This window comes from Magnolia sinica, chromosome 19, assembly GCF_029962835.1.
Source record: "Magnolia sinica isolate HGM2019 chromosome 19, MsV1, whole genome shotgun sequence".
Lineage (NCBI taxonomy): Eukaryota > Viridiplantae > Streptophyta > Magnoliopsida > Magnoliales > Magnoliaceae > Magnolia > Magnolia sinica.
Window position 1 is genome coordinate 16,398,056 of NC_080591.1, and position 24,364 is coordinate 16,422,419.

Sequence of the window (24,364 nt, forward strand, 5' to 3'; positions counted from 1 at the left end):
GACGTTGAGCCGCTTACGGTCAATAATCTTTGGAAATTTGTTGCATGCTTCGAGGCGGTTTCGAGCATCAAGATTAATATCCGAAAAAGTGAAATGTTAGGCATTCATCTAGTAGCTGAGGAGTTAGAATTTTTAGCGACAGTGTTCAGATGCAAGGTTTGCGCTTTCCCATCTACTTACTTGGGGCTCCCTTTGTGTATAAATAAGCCTGCCAAGCATCTTTGGGACAAGATAATGGAAAGGGTTGAAAGAAAGTTATCTAAATCAGTGTTTCAAATAGTGCTCGTAGCGTAGTAGTAGCGTACACTACGTAGCGTAGCATGGCCGTAGCACTACGTAGCATTCCAAATAGCGTAAATCCCCTGCAGCGTAGCATCCCAAATAGTGTAAATCCCCTGTAGCGTACGGTACAGCTACGTAGCGTGTAGCGTCTGTAGCGTAAGCTATAATGTATTTTTTTACTTTTTTTAATTTTTTTCACGTTTTCTTCGTTTCTAATGTTGAGGAATGTGACACTTGTATTGTACTTGTACTTTTAACCTATGGGATTTTTATTTCTTTTCTTAATTGTGACTTGTGGTTTCAATTAGACATTATTAATTAACTGGTTTGCTTAGAAAGTTGTTGATGTGATAATTATTTGATTTGGCTTATATATGTGGATTGACTTTTGATATATGATAACTAATAACTTTTTTGAACATGCTTATAATTCATAAAAATGAATCATCTGTTAGGCATTTTTATATATTTTTTCTTTTTTTTCACCATTTATTATATTTGTCGTATTTTTAAATTAAAAAATAGAAGTATTGTGTAGCTTACGCTACACGCTATGTATTTACGCTACACGCTATAGAGGGTTGAGCGCTACGCATCACGCTACCGCTATTTAAAACACTGATCTAAATGGAAGAGTCGCTACCTCTCATTGGGCGGTTGTTTGACCCTCATTAATGCAGCTCTTTCCAACACGCCAATTTACTTTGTCTTTCTTTAATTGTCCTAAATAGATTCGGGAAAGGTTGGACAAGTTGAAAAGGGAGTTCTTATGAAAGGGGTCGGAAGATAGTCACAAATTCCACTTGTTAAAATGGGAGGAAGTGTGTGAAGTGTGAACTGATAGCTCATGGTGGTGTGGGGTTGCGAAAATTGAGCACTATGAACCGAGCTCGCCTTGGCACATGGCTTTGGCGCTTTACAACGGAAGAAGGGCACTTTTGGCATGAGATTATAGCTTCTAAGTATGGCCTTAAGGAAGGGGGTGGGATGTTAAGGAGTCCTCTCTTTATACTTTATAGGACCTCTCACATTTGGCAATCTATCGTGTCTCTAAGAGAGGTTTTGGGAAGGAATTTCTCTCCTAAAATGATGGTGCTAGAATCAACTTTTTGAAGGATTCTTGGTGCGGAGATGAACCCCTTCGCAATCGTTACCCTAGCCTAGCAAGCCTCGCAATTTCGAATAAGCAGAAAGTGGCAAATTGCTTTACTTATAGCGGCTCCTCGGTATGTTGGCTTCCCCCATTTAGAAGGCATTTATCGGATCGTGAGATGGAAGCTTATGTCCTTGTTGGCCCATCTTCACAACGTGCTTCCGCCATGTGGGGTTGATTCAATGGTGTGGTCTATTATTGGTTCAGACAAATTTTCCATCAAAACTTTCTACAATATGCTTAGCCTGAAACCGTCAAGTCCAATCGGGTCGCATGCATATCATTTTTTGTTCTATGGTGCACCTCCTAAGGTGGCCTGCCTTCACTTGACTTGTGCGTTAAAAAAAATTAATTAATTAAAAAAAAAAAAAAGGTTCTAATGATTGACAACCTTCAGAAGTGAGCTATGCGTATCCCGAACATGTGTTGTTTGTGTATGGAAGATGTTGAATCGGTCAACCACTATTTTATCTCTTGCCCATTTACCGCAAAGGTGTGGGAGCACTTCTCTCTTTTGGGATGTCATGGGTGATGCCGCCTTCAGTTTCCACCCTCCTTTGGGGTTGCCATGTGGGAGGTGTGCCTAAGAAGGCCAAGCCTCTTTTGGAATCTATTATTGCCTACCATTTAGCAGGCCATATGGGGCGAGAAAACAAGCATCTTTTTTGGGATATCTCTGGTTCCAGCGAGATGCTGTTGCTGTCCATTAAAGCAAATGTATTCGACTAGGCAGTTGAAAGTTGATCTTGTGTGTTTTAAATCAGTTATTGGGATGTAATTTCTGTTTTCACTTTGAATTTTTTTTCCATCTTGTTTTCAAGCAGGCCTTTAATAAAATTATCCATCTTTGATAAGGAATACGTCTTTCTACCATCGAAAATAGTAAGTGTATTATATCCAAGATTGATGAGTTGTTCTCTAGTCTTTTCTCCTAGATCATCAAGAGTACACGCAAAATGACCAATAATATTCAAGCACAGGGTAAAAACTTGATTTGGAATGAATTCTCCTGCAGTATTTAAGAAAGGAGTTCCATTTTGATCCCTTTTAACATCATTTATTATGGAATCTTTCTAGGCGTTAGTAAGATAATTGTTCCACCAGCCAAGCAGTTAGCCAGAAAATCCAGCTGTAATAAGATGGATAATGTCAGATTGAGTCACGCCAGCAGAATACCATGCGTTTGCATACAAGAGCATTCCATGACACATTTGTACAATTTGATATTCTATATTCCATTCATATATAGTACTAGAGTCATAGTGCCCCTATTATTTGGATTTTCTTCAAACTAAAGGTTAGCAGGAGTTGATCTTTTGTAGTAGTTTCTTGTATTACTTTTTTGATTTGATTGATTGACTACAAGATCAGGTTGGCTTAATAAATTTACTTCAGAATCTAAATTCTCATTTTGAGGAATATTATTTTCTTCATTTCGAGTGTTTATTTCTTCCTTCTAGGGAATGAAAACGAGAGCAAATACCTCTTGAAACTCCGTCATGAATTAGAGAGGTCTCTTTTCAAGATCGAGATTGTTAGTTTCGTGGATTCAAATGAAGGGAAGGGCTTTTGATGTCGCTTGGTTTTGAGGTAATAATTTCTTTTCCAATAAGAATTTTCTCAATTTTCTACGTCTGTTCACCAATAGTACAGTGAAAAAAAGATTAGTGAAATTCCATTGTTCTATTAGATGTGATAAATGATCTGTTGTTACAGGTTTTAAATGTTATTTGAACATAATATTATTTTTTTAGTAGTGAAGCCAAACATTCTCTGTATTTTATTGTTTCAAAGGGAGGATAATGTGATTGTATCGGCTTGTTTGTGGTTGTTTCCCAAAAATTAGTAACAACAAAAGTAGAAAAAACCGAAGCAGATAACAAATAGGTTTTAAACCATTTGAAAAAAGGAAGGTATCGTTTTTCTTACACCATTTGTTGGCATTAAATAGCTCTAATAAGAGCATTTTTTACTAAAGCTTTTAAGAAATGTTTCTTTTAAATGATCATTGTTAAATTGTTGCTTTAATAGTTCTATATTACTAGAAAAAAATAATTAGTTGTTCTTTTTCTTTAAAGGTCGTAACATTAACATTAAAATCTAATTCAATTGGATTGTAAGTCTTGATTGATTTCATATCTTCCTTTCCTCCTTTAAACATGGTAAGTAATTCTTGATGGTCTCGTGGAAGAACTCTGAGGCCTTTTTCTATTTTCAGAGAATGAATGCCTATAAGAAGATGATGTTGATGTCGGCAAGGATATAGAAATAGAGACTGAATTACTTCTTCTAAAAAGTAATTTGACCTTACTGCTTTCATGAGTGATAATTGATTCTACTTTATCCTTTACTTATGAGGTTGCCAGTTGGGCAACATCTATCTATCATCGTTTTAGATTTATCTGATCTTATGTAATGGGCTGAGAAGTAATGACATTGTTGTAGAAACTTATTAAGAAGACGGTCTTCATTCCTTTGATAGTCAGTGAATAGCTATCTCTGGTACATGAGAGTAACTGAGTTTACGGTATATTTGATATACTACTACAACAATTTTAGATCCAGTTTTCATATGAAATCATTTTGTTTAAAGGCCTAGAGTTAAAAGTGTAGCTTCTTTTGGCGAAAATGAGTAGATAGAAAAGCAACTGAAAAACGCAGGGCCATTACTCAGGCCCCCTTCTACTATTCCTCACAATAAATCCTTAAACAATTCATGCCGTTGGTCTTTAACATATGCAAGAGTAAGGTCATTCAATCTTAATTGAGTTAAGAGTTTGACAACAACCTATATTAATCCAATGTGAATATAATTGAATTTTTTGAACAAATTAAGATATTTATTTTTTTGATTTTAAAAAAAACAAACTGATATTGTTTGTTTTAGACAATTACCAAAAGAGTTTTCTCGAAAGTCTTAATAAAGTACTTAGATTTGTTTAAGAATGTCCTTTTTTTGTATTTCTCAGCTGTAGGAACCTTAGAGATTGTCCAATCCTATATTAATTGTTCTAGCTTACTATAATTAATTTCTTCTAAGTTTTTAATAATTATTTTACCATGAAGCGTGATGGATGAATAAGTAGCAGAGTTTGAAGAAGAAGCTTTAAAAGAATTTTTGTTTAAAAATATTAGCCACATTATATATTATACTATCTAGAAACAGCGTAGTGGTCTGTCAACAAATTACGCCAAAAAAACCCTTAACAAAGATGAATAATCGGTTGAAATGGCAATATGACATGAGGACTCGTACCAAAGTAGTCTCGCTGATAGTAAAAACATAATATAGCTTAAATATTGCAAGCATTTATTCTTATGAGATGAGAAAGAGATAGAAACAAATTGAAAGAGAAAAATAATATAATAAAAACTGAAAGATTACAAACAACAGAGTTAATAGTATACCTATGGCTCTGATACCAGTCTATGGGCTAGGATGTACAGGTACACAGATACATACAAAGCTCTCACAAAACTCACAAAATACACACAAATCTCATACTTAACTATATCTTACAGACTTCAAATGACACAAACTTTTCTATTCTCAACAAACTTATTTTTTCTTCTGCTTCATAACCCCAACTAGAACTCCTTTGACCTTTAAGGCATCATCAGCTTTTCCCTCGGAGAAATCCCCTAGAGAGGAAATCAGGGAGAGAGTTGGAAGTTCCCTTTATGTATTCCATGTCAAAGTCAAAAATAGCCAGAAGGGCCTACCATCTAGTAATTATTTGCTTTGGAGCTAAATATTTTACATCTTTTTCCAGAATCTGTTTTGTTGTTTTGTTGATTTGCGGTCTATGCAAATTGCAAAGTAAGAATCTCTTGTTTAAGAGATCACTCTGGAATTTCAAAATACATATGACAAGAGATAAAATCTCCTTATTAATGGTAGAGTGGTTCCTTTGTGTATCATTCCAAGCGACAGAAATAAATCGAACAATTCTTTCTGGTATTTAGCCATGGTAAATAACTGGGATAGGAATTAACAAATGGGCAATTTCGGCATTTAAAAATTGTGGTTTGCCAAACATATGGCTAGACAACAGCAGGCATCAATATGCCTAATGGCGCAAACAATATAGGCAGTTTACTTTAAATATTCTAAAAGCAAAGCAGTTTTCCATCAATAGACCGAAGGGCAGGGGGATTATGTGGAAAGAACCCATAAATAAAATGTTGGAAAGGGTAGATCTAATATAAAGTATCAACATCAGAAATCTCGTGTGGAAGTGCTGCTCATTGCATTCAAGGATGCTGCATTAGCACATGACGTTCATCATTCTAAGAAGAAAATGCAGTGAAAATATGGATCATCACCAATAAAAATATGGGTCATCACCACATAAATGGGCACTTTTATCAAGCAAAAATGAGGGTGGAAATATGTAGAAAGTAATTTTAAACTTTTCAACATAGCTTTCTTTATATAAATAAATAAATAGAATGTTGGGGGTAGATCTAATGTAAAACAATACCAACAGTCAGAAATCTCGTGTGGAAGTGCTGCTCATTGCATCCATCAATGCTACATTAGCACAAGAGTTCATCATTCTGAGAAGAAATACAATAAAAGCATAGGTCACACCTCATAAATCGTCACTTTTTATCAGTGAAAATGAAGCTGGAAAAAAGTAAAAAGTAACTTTACACCTTTCATCGTAGTTTTCTTGATATGAAGTATGAACAAAATAAATAAAATGTTGGAAAATGAAGATATAAAATAGGAATATAAATGTCGAGTTTTTGACATATACCACCCACCCTTTCCATTATACATCAAGAAAAACCCCAACCCTTCAGCATTGTCAATTCCATATAAAATCATAAAACAACCTGTGGTTAACTTAATCAAACTTGATCGTTAAAGAGGATATTTGACCATTAAATTTTATCATTGACTACATAAAATGACACTTTTGTCCTTGACTTTGTATAAATAAATAAATAAAATGTTGGGGGTAGATCTAATGTAAAACAATAACAACAGTCAGAAATCTCGTGTGGAAGTGCTGCTCATTGCATCCATCAATGCTACATTAGCACAAGAGTTCATCATTCTGAGAAGAAATACAATAAAAGTACAGGTCACACCTCATAAATCGCCATTTTGTATCAGTGAAAATGAAGCTGGCAATAAGTAAAAAGTAACTTAATACCTTTCATTGTAGTTTTCCTGATATGAACAAAATAAATAAAATGTTAGAAAAGGAAGATATAAAATAGGAATATAAATGTCGAGTTTTGACATATACCACCCACCCTTTTCATTATACACCAAGAAAAACCCCACCCCTTTAGTATTGTCAATTCCATATAAAATCATAAAATAAAACACCCTGTGGTTAACTTAATCAAACTTGATCGCTAAAGAGGATATTTGAGCATTAAATTTTATCATTGACTACATAAAATGACACTTTTGTCCTTGACTTTGTATAAATAAATAAATAAAATGTTGGGGGTAGATCTAATGTAAAACAATAACGACAGTCAGAAATCTCGTGTGGAAATGCTGCTCATCGCATCCATCAATGCTACATTAGCACAAGAGTTCATCATTCTGCAAAGAAATACAACAAAAGTATAGGTCACACCTCATAAATCGCCATTTTTTTTTAGTGAAAATGAAGCTGGCAATAAGTAAAAAGTAACTTTTCATCTTTCATCGTAGTTTTCCTGATATGAACAAAATAAATTAAATGTTGGAAAAGGAAGATATAAAATAGGAATATAAATGTCGAGTTTTTGACATATATCACCCACCCTTTTCATTATACACCAAGAAAAACCCCACCCCTTCAGTATTGTCAATTCCATATAAAATCATAAAACAACCTGTGGTTAACTTAATCAAACTTGATCGTTAAAGAGGATATTTGACCATTAAATTTTATCATTGACTACATAAAATGACACTTTTGTCCTTGACTTTGTATAAATAAATAAATAAAATGTTGGGGGTAGATCTAATGTAAAACAATAACAACGGTCAGAAATCTCATGTGGAAGTGCTGCTCATTGCATCCATCAATGCTACATTAGCACAAGAGTTCATCATTCTGAGAAGAAATACAATAATAATATTGTCAATTCCATATACAGTCATAAAACACCATATGGTTAACTTAATCAAACTTGATCGTTACAGAGGATATTTGACCATTAAATTTTATCGTTGACTACATAAAATGACACTTTTGTCCTTGACTTTGTAGAACTGAGTGAAATTCCCATTTTGTGCAAGATCCAAACCACTTGTTATGCAGGCCCAAATATGATTACATGATTCAGACCATCTAATGGTGGATAATCAATGCCAGTTGATCTAAACCATCCGAATGGCTAATCTAACTTTTTCAGGTTTACAAATTTATCGGTTAACAGTCCACTTTAACGGTGAACTCTACACAGATATACACTAAGAGTTATTAGTATACATGTGGCTTTGATACCAGTTTATGGGCCCGGATCTACAGGTACATAGATACATACAAAGCTCTCACAAAATACACACAAAACTCATACTTAACTAAATGTTCCAAACTTCAAATCTCACACGAACTTCTCTATTCTCAACAAACTTGATTTTTTCTTCTGCTTCATCACCCGAACTAGAATTCCTTTGACCCTTTAGGCATCATCGGCTTTTGCCTTGGAGAAATTCCCTGGAGAGGAAATCAGGGAGAGTTGGAAGAGCCCTTTATGAATTCTATGTCAAAGTCAAAAATAGCCAGAAGGGCCTGCCATCTAGCAAATATTCGCTTTGAAGCTAGATGTTTTACATCTTTTTCTAGAATCACTTTTGCCGATTTGCAGTCAACGCAAAGCAAGAACCTCTTGTTTAAGAGATCACTTTGGAATTTCAAAATAAATATGATGAGAGATAAAATCTCCTTTTTAATGGTATAGTTCCTTTGTGTATCATTCCAAGCGCCAGAAATAAATCGAACAATTCTTTCTGGTATTTAACCATGGTACATAACAGGGGTGGGAATTAACAAATGGGCAATTTCGGCATTTAAAAAATGTGGCTTGCCATACATATAGCTAGACAACAGCAGGCGTCAATATGCTTAACGGCACAAACAATAGGCGGTTTACTTTAAATATTTTAAAAGCAGACAGTTTTCCGTTGATAGCCCGAAGGGCAAGCAGTTATATGGAAAGAGTCCACAAGTAAATAAAATGTTGGACAAGGTAGATCTAATATATGTTATCAACGTCAGAAATCTCATGTGGAAGTGCAATCATTGCATTCAAGGATGCTACATTAGCACAAGAAGTTCATCATTCTGACAAGAAAATACAATAAAAATATTCGTCATCAACACAAATGGGCACTTTTATCAAGCAGAAACTGGGGTGGAAATCCGTTGAAAGTAATTTTACACTTTTCAACATAGCTTACTTTATATAAATAAATAAATAAATAAAATGTTAGGGTAGATCTAATATAAAACAATATCAACAGTCAGAAATCTCGTGTGGAAGTGCTGCTCATTGCATCCATCAATGCTGCATTAGCACAAGAAGTTCATCATTCTAAGAAAAAATACAATAGAAGTATAGGTCACACCACATAAATCGGCATTTTTTATCAGTGAAAATGAAGCTGCCAATAAGTAGAAAGCTACTCTACACCTATCATCATAGTTTTCTTGATATGAAAAGCATAAATAAAAAGTTGGAAAAGGAAGATCTAAAATAGGGATATAAATGTCGAGTTTTTGACAGAAACCACTCTCCCTTTTCCTTATACTCCAAGAAAAACCCCACCCTTTTCAGTATTGTCAATTCCATATACAGTCATAAAGCACCTGTGGTTAACTTAATTAAACTTGATCGTTAAAGAGGATATATGACCATTAAATTTTGTCGTTGACCACATAAAATGACACTTTTGTCCTTGACTTTGTAAAAGTGAGTGAAATTCCCGTTTTGTGCGAGATCCAAACCACTTCTAATGTGGGCCCAAACATGATTACATGATTCAGACCGTCTAATGGTGGATCATCAATGGCAATTAATCTATACCATCAAAATGGCTTATCTAAATCATCCAAATGCCATGGATAATTTTTTCAAGTTTACATAGAGGCAAAATGGAAATTCCTCTCGTCTCTACAATATCATTGCAAAAGTGTCATCTCATATGGTCAACAGTCACATTTATCGGTTAACAGTCCCCTTTAACAGTGAACTCTAACAAAGTTAACCACAGGTTGTTATATGATCATTTATGGTAAAGGAGGGGAGTTCTTTTGCAATGCTGAAATGTGAGGGGGTTATTTGGTGTATATAGCCAAAGGGGAGGGTGTTATATATCAAAAACAATAAATAGTCAAAGATCTCGTGTGGAAGTGGTGCTCTTGAATACAAGGTGCTGCATGGCACAGCAAGTTCACCATTCAAAGAAAATAAAACATTAAAACGCAGGCAGCCACAGCCTAAATGGACACTTTTATTAACTAAAATGAAGTTGGTGATAAGTAGAAAACAATACATTTCTAGTAGAAATCCTTTTTACAAATAAATAAAATTGTGTTGAAAAACATAGATTTAACAAAGTTGACTTTAGAGGCACCTGAAACATATGCATGAAGAAAATAAAAATCCTTTAAAAAAAGAAATTTGGAACATTTGAAACTCGAGTCTTGGTTGAGAAAAGATGCCCTTTCGAGCTTTTATTTGAGATTTGGACTAACTCGGCTTTGTTGTGGATCGTGGACTCAAAAAGAAGAAGAAGAAGAAGAAAAGTAGAAGAAAGAGGAAAACAGAGATAATTGTAGGAGAATGTGCAGGTGTACCCACCCTGTGTGCACATTATCATACATTGTGTGTACGCACATATCATCCTACAATGATGACGACGACGATGATGATGATATCAAAAACTAGTTAGAAACACCCAATTATAAAACAGATAATGTATAACAGTTTGAGAGGTTTGCTATCCCTATATGCACCCCTATGCAAATATATCTTTATACGCAGCACATATGTGAACATGAGAAGTGTGTCATACAACTGAGCCACGAATAAGGTGAAGATGAACATACAAAAAGACCAGGACAGTCCACTTATAGGCCACATGTCAAATGTCTAAGCCTGATGGAGTCAGCTGGACAGGTTTTCAAAAACGTCCATTCTTTTAGTACTGAAGTGACAAAGTGGTCCACTTATAAGCAACATGTGTAAGCATGGCAGAGACGGCTAGAAGGGTTTTCAAAAAACATCTATTCTTTAAGTACAGAAGCAGCCAAGCGGCCCATGTATTGAATGGACCAGCCTTACTCATGGCATGTCATCTTCGAGGGGGACATCTTATGCACTGCAGATGTCCTGCACACTTGCTAGATTGGCACATCTGTTGCATGTAAATGTGCATGTGGGGATAGGATGCATGCAAGTCTACCGAACCTCCACAGTTCCTAAAGGAATCAAAACCTTATACATGAACTAATAAAATATTTTCAGTCTTCATCTTTATCATCATCATAAGCACCATAACCATAGCCTTGTCCAAGTTATTTGTGGTCAGCTTTAAGAATCATTTTTTTACCTAATTTGAAACAGTGATTAACTACTTCGAATCTATAATTTTCCTACCACATATTGTAGAAGAAGGATCTAGTGTGAAATAACAAAACCTTAGTTACAGATCCCTATAACCAGTGTTTTAAGAATCGACAACATTAGCGATATATCTTGTATCCCACCTGTGTGATACAAAACACACAAGTAATGAGATATATCCCACATGTTTGATCTGGTGAGCATTTTCGATTTTTGAACATTTTTTTTTCTATAAATCATGTGAAATCGGTGACAAATTGTTACAAATCCATGATTTTTCATGTTTTGCATTAAAAAAAAAAAAATCATGGATTGGGAGCTTCCATTTAGAGATTTGGAAGAGATGGGCCGAGTTGAGGAAAATTGAAAAAAAAAGAAATTTCAAAATTTCCCAATTTCTCGTAAATTGGTTGCAATGTGTCCAAACATAAAATCAAACATGTAACCTGATCCAGTGATTCTTCTTTTTCTTTTGAATGTATTGCTTGTGTTTCCACACATCTTCTAACATTTATAAATTTTATGAATAAACTTTGAACATACTTGCATCAATTCAGTTAGATAGCACATAGATTAGGACCCCATATACAAGGAAAACTTATTATATGCTCTTGTTTTTTGTAATGATTTATAAGTGTATATTGATGTCTTTTTTAACAATCATTGAACTTTCATTGAAAAATTCAACCAATTTCCCGATGTTTCCCCATGTTTCTAACAACAATGATACATTACGTGATACAACCGATATATCCCATGTTATAACTGATACGTATCTGTATCCCAAGGGAGCGATATGTAACGTGATACCGATATTTCAAACACTACCTATAACTAGGTGATGCTCCCACTCCATGTCCTACTTTGGACTCTCGCTCCACAAGTATACTATTGACTCTATTGTTTGTAATCTTTCGGCTTTTATTAAAATATTTTCTCTTTCAATCCGTTTGCCTCTTTCTCATATCATAACAAGAAAAAAAAATATTCAAGTAATATTATATATTTTCTATCAGTGAGACTACGTATGGTGCAAGGACTCTTTTAGCACACCATTCAGCCGATAATTCATCTTTATTATGGCTTTACTTAGCGTAAGTTGTTAACAGGCTGCTACGTTATCTCTATATAGTATAATATATAATATAGCTAGTATATTTAATATATATATATATATATATATATTCTAAAGCTTCCTCTTCTTCATACTCTATTACTCTTCATATATTATGCCTCATGGTAAAATAACTACTAAAAATTTAGAAAAAATTAATTATATTAATCTAGAACAATCAATATAGGATTGGATAATCATTAACGTTCCTGCAGCTGAAATATACAAAAAATGAACATTCATAAATAAATCTAAGTACAGTATTAAGACTTCTGAGCAAACTCTTTCGGTAATGTCTAAAGCAGACAATATTGAATTTTTATCCAAAAAACAAATATCTCAATTTGCTTAAAAATTCAATTATATTCACATTTGATTAATATAAGTTGGAATCAGACCCTTAACTCGATTAGGATTGAATGCACATTAGCATATGTTAGAAACTAACGACATGAATTGTTTTAAGAATTTATTTATAGGAATAGTAGAAGCCAGCTTGAATAATAGCCTTGCATTTTTCAATTGCTTTCCTAACTACTTATTTTCCCTAAAAAAAAAAAAAAAAACTAATGCATGTGACGATTCAACTCTAGGCATTAAAACTAAAAGATTTTAAATGAAACATGAATCTAAAAATGTTGCGGTAGTATATCGAATATACTACAAACTAATGGACTCTTCTATAACAGATATAGCTTATTCGCAAGTTCTTAAAGGATTGATGACCCTGATCTTAACAAATTTTCAAAACAATGTCATTACTCCTCGGGCCATTAAATGAGAGTAGATAGATCTAACTAAACAATGGCAGATAAATCTTACTCAACTAGCAAGATCACGAGTAAATGATGAAGTAAAGCCTTCTTTGGCCCCAAGAAGTTTTCACTGGTAGGCACCCAATTCCCATTGTTTCTTGTAGTGTGGCCCACTTGAGCCTTAGATCTGCCTAGTTTTTGGTCTTGTTCCCTAAAATAAAATGGAAAAATGGATGGACAATGTGGATAAAACATATACATCGCAGTAGGCCCCACAGAGCCCTTTGACAAGATCTTCCATCTCTAGCTAGATCTTGGTGGGGGTAGTACGCAATCCCTACCCGGATTGGGGGGGAGTGAATTAGGTGAGAACCCGGATCCACCGAGGTGGGTGGGGCCACTGATTGTGGGGCCCACTATGATGTATGTGACTACATCCACACCGCCCATCCGTATTGAAAGCTCATTTTAGAGCATGATCCAAAAAAATGAAGCAACTCCAAATCCCATATGGACCATGGTGTACTAGAAACAGTGGTGATTGTCCATTAAAAACTTCTTGTGAGCCACGATTGTTTCCTATGGTGTGGTCCGCCTAAAGTTTGTGTTGGCTTCATTTTTGGTATAATATCCTGAAATGAACTTTCAAAATGGTTGGACCGCGTGGATTTAAGGTACACACATCACTGTAAGCCCCACATTCAGGGTCCCACCGATGTCCATGAATCCAGGGTCTCACTTAATCCGCTCACGGATTATTATCATCATTATTATTTTTATTTTTATTTTATTTTTTTTATTATTATTACAATAAGCCCCACATTCCGGTGGAATCCATGAAGTTTTTAATGGTAGGAATTCAATCACGACTGTTTCACAGGGGCAAATGTGTCAAATTAACATGTTTCAAACATCTCAGACATTAGTTAACAAACAGGTTGTTCCAAATTCAATACTAGTTTTCTGACTTTAAATTCAGACTTTAGATTCAAATTTCAAATTCATACTTTCGACTTCAGATTTAACAAACAAGCCCTTAATTTCTTCTTCTTTTGCCCGAGAAGCATAAGAGAGGGAGAGCTCAGCTCGTTTCACTCTTTCATCCTCCAACAATGTCCTGCTTTCTTCTAATAAGTATAGATTACAGATTTCTTTAACCATTCTATCGAACCCCTCTTCCCTGGCACCTAGGACGTCCTTCTTCCACTACCTAAGCTTTTCCTTAAGAAATCTCAGCTTAAAGCTAAGATTGTACCCTGCAAATCCTTGAACATCAAACGAGACCCACTAATCAAAAATCAGCTAGTAAAATCCTTCGACTTCCATCCAAGCAATTTTAAACATGAAGGGACACGAACCCCAATTGTAACCTTCAACCACGAAGGCTATTGGACGATGATCAGAGGTTACCTTTGGAAAACATCGTTGCGAGGGAACTTTTCAATCCAGTCTGAAGAAACAAGGAATCTATCGATTTTCGACATAATAGCGTTCTGTTGTCCATTAGACGTAAATCTAGCACCCTCCAACGGAAAATCGACCAGAGAATGATGGCCCACCCATTCAGAGAAATTTTGCATACTTTTAGAAATCTTCCCTCTTGACCCCTCGTAGGAAAAACGAACTACATTAAGAATCCCATTTCTGCCTTACCCCCTCAAGCTCTTCCCAAAAGTGATCGTGCTAGTTGTATGCAGTTGGACCGTAAACAACCTACAAAAATGCGGTGAAAGAATGCATTTGTGACTAAGAGAAAAACTAATATGAAATATTCGCAAACTTCGTTGGTTTTACATATTTTGCCCATTCCAAAACAGCCTTTTTCACGATTATAATAAACTCTTCAACTGAAGATTCTTGTTTTGAAAACAAGGGCCGTTTCGAGCTTTCCAAATAAACTACAGAATTCCCATTGCAAGGAGCCTCCAAATAGCTTTCCAAGCTCCACCCCTCCATGCCAAGCCCAAAAAACATGGTCAACTGACCTCGGCATCACCCATGACATGCAGAAAAGACGAAGGAAATGCTCCCATACTTTCCTAGCAAAAGGGCAATGAATAAAACGGTGATCGATCAACTCTGCATCTCCCATGCACATCAACCATATGTTTGGCAAGATAAGGGAGATCAACTCTGCATCTCCCATGCACATCAACCATATGTTTGGCAAGATAAGGGACCTCCTTTGAAGATTGTCTATTATGAGCACTCGCTTTCTCCCCGCAAGCGAGACAAATGCTGCGATCCTAAGAGGAGCCCAGTATGACCAAAACAGGAACGAAAAGGAGGAAGGAGCAAATGGTTTAGATATTAAACCATAAAATGACCAAACTGAAAAAGTCCCAGAACTATGAGCCTTCCAAACAATGGAATCTTCTTTGAAGGGGTGGGGCACCACCAGCTTTAAGTGATCTAGAAGACGAAGAAAATCATCTAGTTCATCTACCATCATATCCCTTCTACAAGGCGGAGAGCAAACAATAGAGCCACCAACCAATGCATAACAGTGATTAACATAGATGAAAGGATCTCAGGCCATGATAGCTAGACTCAAAAAAAAAGATCTTGCAGTGACCTATTTCTGTGCCAGATGTCCACCCAGAAACAAATACAACTTCTTTTCTCAAGAAAGAATGAAACACTGCTCCAAAACATATGCTCGATAGAGACAATTGCTTTCTAAATGTAAGAAGCACAATAGAGAGAGGATGAATTAGTGCTCCAACCACCCGGTTGGTGAGCACACTTTGGAGATAGAACTCCACAGCTTACGAGGTTTGCAACACGAGCTTTAAGCCTCACATTATGTGCTTCTAGTTGTGACCTATGAAAGTAATTGGAGTACTTTGAGCAGGCGACTTTTATACTCATCGATATTCTAAATTGGTTAATTTTTATTTAGTAGATTAGCAAGATTAGCGAGTGTTAGACAATTGGCTAACATAAATCATCATATGATCTCATCCACACAAAAGACGAGAAATCGGCTAGAGCAGCAAAAATTAAGCTCTCTGGTATATGTGATGTATAATATGAAACTGAGAGAAAGAAGTATGAAGAGGAGGGCGGCAATGGATCCTATATTGGTGGACCACATGGCTTCAGATGATGAATGGATTGCTGAGAAAGAAGACCTCGTTCTTCCAATTGATCCATCATGACTCAAAGATCAAAACACAGCGTTTGATGTTAGTGTCATTGCAACTATTCCAGAGTTTGATGATTCAACTGGTAGCAATGCACAATCAACATCTAATAGTTTCATTCCTCCTTGTCCCCCAAATCCTCCACTTTCCTCTAATAAAGGAAAGGCGAGAACATTTTTCACAAAAAAAGAAAAGTAAACGACCAATGAATCTCTTTCTTTAATGTGCACGTGGTCCTATGGGCCGATTTCTTGCTCCTATATTAGAGGAAGGTGAGATAGGAGCAACTGCCCATGACATGGGTGATATAGATGTATATGAAGATGCTAATGATAGAGGCCTACACCACGATGATGATGATCTATTAGATGATGAAGATGACCTTTGGAGTCCAGAGTCTAAAGGCTATTAATTGAGATTTTGAGGAATATGACATTTATATTTTGTACTAAATATGTAGGACAATTAAGCACTTGCTCTAAAAGCTCGAACTGATAGAGCATGGTGAATTAATCCCTTTATCGCCCAAGCCCCAAATCCATGGATTAGGTCCTCGGCTAAACCTCCCTTGAGGGCCCCAAATCCGTGGGTGAGGTACTCCGCCAAACCCTCCTCGAGGGCCCCAAATCTGTGGGTTCCGCCCTCTCGTGGGCCCCAAATCCATGGGTTTTGCAGGCCGCCCACCCCGACTGTGCCCCTACATCCCACAAGCCACCCCACTCGAGCCCGGTGTAAAAATGCCCCCGCATTAAAATACTCTTATCCTGTCAGATTTTTTCTCTTTTCATACTTATGACTTTTGGTTTCAATTAAATATTATTAACTAAAATGGTTTGCTTAGAAAGTTGTTGATGTCACAATGATTTGATTTGGATTATATGTGGATTAGCTTTTAATAAATGATAATTAATAACTTATTTGAACATGCTTTAGGCATTTTTATATTTTTTGCTTTTTTCTTACTATTTATCATATTTTTCCTATTTTTAAATTAAAAAATAAATTTATAATGTAGCATACACTACATGCTATAGAGAGGACCCCAACAACCCGACCCAAACTTGGATTGGGTCAGTCAAGATCAGGTCAACTTCTAACCCAACTTGCAGCCCTAAGTGAAATTTGCTTTCAGGTGGAACTAAAATACTTATCATCCTCTTTTGCTTTGACTATTAAGAAAGGGGTGTGGGAATAAAACGCGAGGGGTGCAAATATCATCCTCTTTAAACTTACAAGAAGTCACTAAACTTGAACATACCAGCTCTTTTGCTAAATGTTCGAAGAACAATTAAGTTCTCATGCTTCTTCACCCATTCCATCCTAGAATCCAATCCAGAGAATTCAACGTATGCTTCATCCAACACAACCAATATGGGCAGATCAAGAATCTTCAACAGATCTGCGTCGTTGATTATGCTGTATGAGAACAGATAATAAAGATCTCAGTAAAAATGACTCTAAAGTCTAAAGAGAATCTAGGATAAATTTCAAGCAGTATTTTGAATAGCAAATAGCATGTAGTGTAGGGTTCACCCCTTTGAAGCGTAAGGCGTAAGCTACATGGCATTTAGATTTTTAATCAAGGATGCAATTGGTTGCACCAATTTCATGATAATCTGCACCACATTAGACTGCTTAATAATGAAATTTAACAAAATTTCATGATATTTAGTGTAACCAAACGCGACCTGGAGTAATAGGAAAGGAGAACTATTAAGTATGAAGGTAAGGAAAGAGCAACTGAACTGATTTAATACTGTTACTTACATTATTTTACTGAAAGCATTGAACAGGATTAACTATTTTTTATTGAAAATAGAAAATTGTAATAAATCATTGAAAGCATTAACTGATTTTAATGTTGTAGAGAAAAATAACTTGCAATGTGAGCTACCGTAGCATAGTCTACATAGCGTGTGTAGTGTATGCAAATTATCATGTAGCGTAGACTACGCACGACCTGTTTTCATGAGCTACATAGCATCAAGGCTAAGCTACGCTAGGTAGCGTATGCTACATGCTACATAGCGTAAACTACTTAGAACACTACTTTAGAGGAATGCTATTATGCTGTGTGCAATTCATGGAGTTCCGTGAAGAGCACACCAAAGTATCTGAACTATTCATGTGACACTTTGAGCACGGTAATAAGGACTGTTGATATGGTGGGACACCATGTTGATGCCCCATAACCCAATAAGCAAGAGATAGTACTAAGACAGCTTTCGATTTCAGGCCTGAAAATGGAGAATTAACTCAAGAAATGAACAATGGTCCACATCCAACAAGAAAAATGTAATAACAATTGGATATGCAGAGTGGTCAAGTCAGGACACTTTTGGCCTATGGCCCATCCACATCATGACCTACCAGATCAATGGTCCCAATCACCACAAATGTTTGCCTTGTGTAAATTGGAGGCCACTTCACAGAAATTCGACAAAGTGCACATAAAAATGGCATTTCTCACCCCCATAATTCAAGAATAAACCATGCATCATTGCCCGGTCAGCAAAACCAAACCACAGCTAAGGATGTTGTCTTTCTTCTTGATTGGCATCATGAGTTATTTCATCCTGACAAATACTGTGCTGAGAAAGAAACAAATTGATAATTTACCTCCCATCGGGATTGTTTGGAGAAGTCAGGAATATGCATTTGGGTTTTTCCTGCTCAACAACTTCAGCAATGCGAGAGACATTCAAACTAAAATCTGGCTGCCTTGGTACTGCACAAGAGTAAGATACACATCTACATTAGTTTGTAATATCTTAATATAAAATTCCTAACTGATGATCAACAATCATTAAATCAGAGAGAGAGAGAAATCGGCTGAAAAGGCCAAATAACAACAACATGAACGTGTGCTTTAAAGAGTATAGTTAGCGTAATCATCATCAGCAGTAGCAGCAGCAGCTGCATCATCTTAACCTTCTCCTAGCAATTCGGACTTGGCTTTTAAATGGTAGGCTGACAAAGTTTCCTAATTGACTACTCACAGCCATCAACCTGTCTATCTTAAATGGTAGATTGGCAAATGTTTTATGATTGACAACCCACAGAAAATCAACCTTTCTATTTTAAATGGTAAATTGGATAAAGTTTTTATGATTAGCTACCCACCGGCATAAACCTTCCTATTTTATCTGGGCCCAATAACTGGCCATTACAGACTCGCAATGCCCATAGTAGAGTTATTAATTAAAAATAGAGGCTGAATGCCTGCCAAAATAGAAAGTTTCCTATTGCCAATTGCATCTGTACAAGTGGGGCCAATGGTTGACTCATCTAGAAGGTCACTTTATAGGGTCCACATTGGTACAGCATGCCCCAAAATCCCCCAGACTGAAAGATACTAACTCCAATCTTGGCCTCTTTTTCCGTTGAACTAGATTCTTGCTTTACTTTCTTTCTTGACCATCGATTCAAAGGAAAAGAATCAAACGGTATTGAGTTCCTCCACCCAAAAACACAAAGAAAGAAAGAAAGAAAACGTGGGGTGGGGGCAGAGAGAGAGAGAGAGAGAGAGAGAGAGAGAGAGATTGATTTTGGGATAATTGTATATGGAGGTTATAACAGTAACAGTCTGGTGCTCTGAAAAATGGGGCTCACTTGTATGAACTCTGTGCAATAAGGAAGCTCCTTATTAGTGCACAATAGAAGATTTGACCATCATATACCCAATGAAGTTCCAAAATGAGATAGGTTTTATACCCAGTGAAACTTCAAAATTGGGTAAATGAAATTACAAGCAAACCACTGAAAGAAATTGAAATGGTAATTTGTAAAAGAAAGCTTTACATCATACCCTTAATGACTAGTGCCCCATTAACCGCTGCATCAAATTCATACATCGTAAATGTTGGGGGACAGTCTACAATCTTGTCACCTGGTTCAAGCACACATCTGCAGAAGCTCAAACGAAAGAAAAGAGAAACTTCATCTAGTTAGACAGCCAAACTGGACAAAACACATAAGTAGATAGTAAAAAAAATCGAATTCCAACCGCATGATTAAATCGATGAGCTCATCTGCACCACATCCAGCAAGTATGTACTCAGGACCAAGACCAGAGTCTTCAGCAAGAGCAGCACGCAGGCGGCGGCTCTCGGGGTCAGGGTAAACATATGGAAACCTCATTGACCCTAGAGCTTCAGCCACCTACACAGAATCTGAAAATTCTACTTAGAACAAATTGCAGTTCAATTGAGCAAGAAAGAATGACAAGTACATAATAAAGCCCGATTCAAGGTAGATCTTTCAAGATAGCGAACTTACAATTTTTGAAGTTCAATTTTCACCACTCATTAGGTGTAAAAGGTAGATAGTGAAAAGGAGAGAGAGGGGGGAATGACTTGCCTCAGGAGGTGGCCCATAAGGATTTTCATTTGCATCGAGTTTGATGATGTCTTCAGGCTTCCTTCCAAGCCGGGTAGATAAAACCTATAAAAGATAAATGTCCAAAATAGAATCCAACTCACTCACAAGCAGAATCAGTAAGATTCATTTAAGTACTCCACCAAATAACCAATGAAAATCTGAGTAATTATATAATGTCCAACTGAACCGAACATCAAGGAATCTACCTTTCAGTGATCAACTGTTCATCTGGTGGGACCCATTATGGATGAGACAAGACTGCAAAATTATCTTGCATTGGACAAATTTAACCAGCAATTGCCGGCCTGCAGATGGACATTTGTCCAATCTTTTGCCTTACGATTTCAAACATGGTTATAAGACTCCGATGAGTCCCATCTGACACGAGTCAAATCGGACTCGGTTGGACCCAATCCAGTTCAATATAGCAATTCATAGAACACGGGGGTGACTCGAGCCAACTCAACCCGACTCATCGAAGTCACTGGGGATTCAGGTGATATGGCAAAGTCTGGATGAATCAACCTGACTGGCTCATCTGGCTGAGAATTTGTTCATTGTACTTGGGTTTTCAATTTTGGCAAGTGGGGCCCACAGATAGGCAATCCGGACCATCTTGTATCTGTCCCGCGCCATGGATAGTCTATGCCACAATATTTACCTCAAGAAGACAAACTAACCTTTTGATTTGCAGCCTATAAATAGATAGTTGAGAAGAGAAATAATGATGGTACACATTCAACTGAAAAAGGTCTTAAAATAGGTTGTTAAGAGTCTTCCACTGTTGGAAATTTTTTAGGACGTGCTCCATCCAAGATACAAATCAACAGGCCAATAGTCTAGATGACCAAACCATGGGCCCCATCTATCAAAACTGGAAATACAGGCGATTCAGCCAAGTCGCCCCCAACTCATCCAATATCACTCAACTCACGACTGAACAAGTCCCAATTGCCGAGTCTTACAACCACTATTTTAACTGCCTTCGGAAGCATGGTTTTCCCACATAGGATATCTATAGGCAACACGCTATCAACAACAGACCACCAGCTGAAGAGTCTGACCCAAATGATGGCCGGGTGATGCAATTGCTCCTCATCCCACACAAGCACGCTCCAAATGTGCACAAAAAAAAGGTCCAGATGGGGGCCCACTTAAGCATAAATAGCAAAAGTCTCACAATTACCCTTTTTAAGTTTCTTGGATATTTCTTTTTTGGCTTTTAGAAACTCCAGTTGCAGTAGATTAGGAACAGCAGTCTTCAGTAACTTATAAATAGGCTCTTATGGCCGCACATGTAGAGAACTTCTATGAGATTTTCATTCAATAAGAATTGCTAATAGTTTTTTTACTACAGTAGAAAAGGGTAGAGGGAGCCTTGCTCACAGTCTTTCTTCTTCTTTCTATCTGTGAATGTGGATGTTTTGAGCTTAGCTTGGTAAGTTAATTTCAATTTGCAATTAATTTCAATTAATTTTATTCTAGTTGCATTACCAGGGAATTTCTGGCCAAACAAAAGCACATTTTGTCTTGGGGAAGAATATTATAATTCCTCAACCAATCAAAACTCCATCATTTCCTTCAAAACCAATCATCCTGATCGCGCACATAGACCATTACCAAAAAGATGAAAAAAACAAACAAACAAACAAACAAACAAAAAAAACTCAATCTCAAAATGGCTTTTTACCTCAAATGGCAAAATGGGTTGATAAGGAGACAATTTCCGGAGATGTGGCCGGATGAAATCGTCACCCTTCAATCGACCCTCACCCTCTTCGACATGCGTTACAGGCATCGTCGAAGCCATGCAACGGGCCGACGTTCGATTCAGTTCGAATTTATAGAAAATTCTATTCTGGGTCGTTGGAAAAGAGGCGGAATTCTGCGATTCGGGATGTAAGCTGTAACGGGTGTCGATCGTGCAAAGAGAAGAAGTGTTGCGGAAACCAAGAACACCCATTTAAACCTACATGCATTTGAATTCCAAACAAGAAAAATGAGAAGAAAAATCAACTTTTATAGAACAAAGCGCAATATGAGAAAGAGAAAAACCCCACTTTCCAAAACCCAAACAGACAGATTTCAAAACAAGAGAGAGAGAGGTGTGGAAGAAGAAGAAGAGAGACCTGGAATATTAAGAAGGGTTCCAATGTGGTGCGGACAGATGGGCTAAAACCATAACCTTCGCAGGTAGTGCTGAGAGACGGGCTAAAACCCTAACCGTCGAAGGTGGTGCTCACTGTCACAGATATGCTAAAACCCTAACGCGGTTAACGAGGCAGTGTTGGGAGCGTGATTGATTCGCGCGAGGAGATTACGGTTTGGAGAACAGTTGTCTTTCTGTATACGTGGCCCACATGGGTCAAATCCAAACCGTCCATATCGTGCTTCCAATATTTATTAGGTCATGGTACAAAAATCACATCGTTTAGATACTTCTAGTCTCTTAATCATAAATCTCAGCAACGGCTCTTATTAAGTGATTAGAATTGCATTTATTAGAGTCAACCAAAGAAATTTTTGGTTAAATATTAATTTAGGGGCTGGGTCCGCAGGATGTATGGTTCAGATCATCGTTCACACTCTCCACGTGTGCGGTTACCTACAGAGGCAGGTACTCGGACGAGACTGAAGAGGCGAATCACGAGGACGCTGCTACCACCGTGGCACACGTGTAGGGTTCCTGTACAGGGGCTAGAAGGCCGGCAACGTGTATGGGCTAGGTCTGGGTCATCCCAAGCCCGAACTACTCAGCTAGGGAATTAAAAATAAGGCCCAGGCCTGGCCCATTGTAGCAGACCTTCGATTTCAGGTGGGCCCAACCATGCGAATTAACATTCATTAATGGGCCAGTTCATAGGCTCAATTGGGGCCACACCCTAGCTTACCCAGTTTCTGGATAGATAATAGATTTCTCAAATATAATCCTTAGGCCTCCATATCAGACCAGATGGTGAAATCTGACGGTCTAGCTTTTTCCGCGTCATCCACTCGTAAGCCACCCCATCTCAAAAGCTAGGGTGGCCTATTAATCAGCATTGAGTCAGGACTCATCTGGTTTCGAGTCAAGTCGTGACTCACCCAAGTTAATCGGCCTGAGTCGTTCCGGCTGGAAGTGATTCGTTTGGGTGACTCATTTTCATTTCTCATGCGCAGTGAGCGATTGAGGTTACTTGCTATGATATTCACAGTCAACCATTGAGTTTCATTTCTCATTGGTGCAACCGTTGAGTTTCATAATTTTACATGAAACAGAATATTTAAACCAATTTTTTATTGTCAGATGTCTTAAATCGGAAATTTTTTTACCATGCTCGACCGGTCGAGTGACTAGCTCGACCGGTCGTGGGAGTTGCACGACCGGTCGTGGCCTGCTCGACTCGAATTCTAGCGAGCATCAGTTTTTGGGTCCGAGATACTCAACCGGTCATGGGGTCCGCTCTACCAGTCGTAATTACGCAGATTCATTTTCAAATTTGATGTGGACTACAGATTTCTGTGTCGCCTTTAAGAATAGTGCGAAAGGAAGTTTCCTAAACTATAAATATGGGTCTTTAAGGCTATTTTAATGTATTTTAAGGCTTTCTAAATGAGTTTCAAGAGTTCCTAAAAGGATTTTAGGGTTTCTGAATGGTGTAGCGAGGGTGAAATTCGAGGTTGTTCAAATTGGGTAAGTCATCTCTCTTTGTAATTTCTATTTTCATAGTAGAGATCTGTCGCTTTGTGTCGTGGTTTTTTCCCGCAAGGTTTTTCCACGTTAAATCTGTGTTCTCTTGTGTGTACTTGATGTTATTGGATTGTTATCCTAGATCTAGATCTGTGTGATTCCACAGGCCAAAAATTCCAACAAGTGGTATCAAAGAAATCGTTGGGACACAGATCTGAATCTGAGGGATTAGTAATAATAGGAAGCACTAGGTATGAGATTGAGAAGTACTTAGGGAAA

The 24,364-nt window shown here is 37.1% G+C and overlaps 1 protein-coding gene across 1 annotated transcript in view; it reads right to left on the minus strand.

Annotated features, from left to right (window-relative positions):
• LOC131234788 (histidinol-phosphate aminotransferase, chloroplastic-like) overlaps positions 1 to 22,698 on the minus strand; it is a 34,260-nt gene extending 11,562 nt beyond the window's left edge. Inside the window, exons 1-7 of the mRNA XM_058231742.1 lie at positions 22,545 to 22,698; positions 22,106 to 22,384; positions 20,395 to 20,478; positions 20,042 to 20,196; positions 19,844 to 19,941; positions 18,655 to 18,763; positions 17,294 to 17,451 (exon numbers count right to left, since the gene is read on the minus strand). Of these exons, the coding sequence (XP_058087725.1) occupies positions 17,294 to 17,451; positions 18,655 to 18,763; positions 19,844 to 19,941; positions 20,042 to 20,196; positions 20,395 to 20,478; positions 22,106 to 22,378 (877 nt within the window). The 5' untranslated portion in view covers positions 22,379 to 22,384; positions 22,545 to 22,698. The remainder of the gene's footprint in view (positions 1 to 17,293; positions 17,452 to 18,654; positions 18,764 to 19,843; positions 19,942 to 20,041; positions 20,197 to 20,394; positions 20,479 to 22,105; positions 22,385 to 22,544) is intronic.
• Positions 22,699 to 24,364: the final 1,666 nt, after the last annotated feature.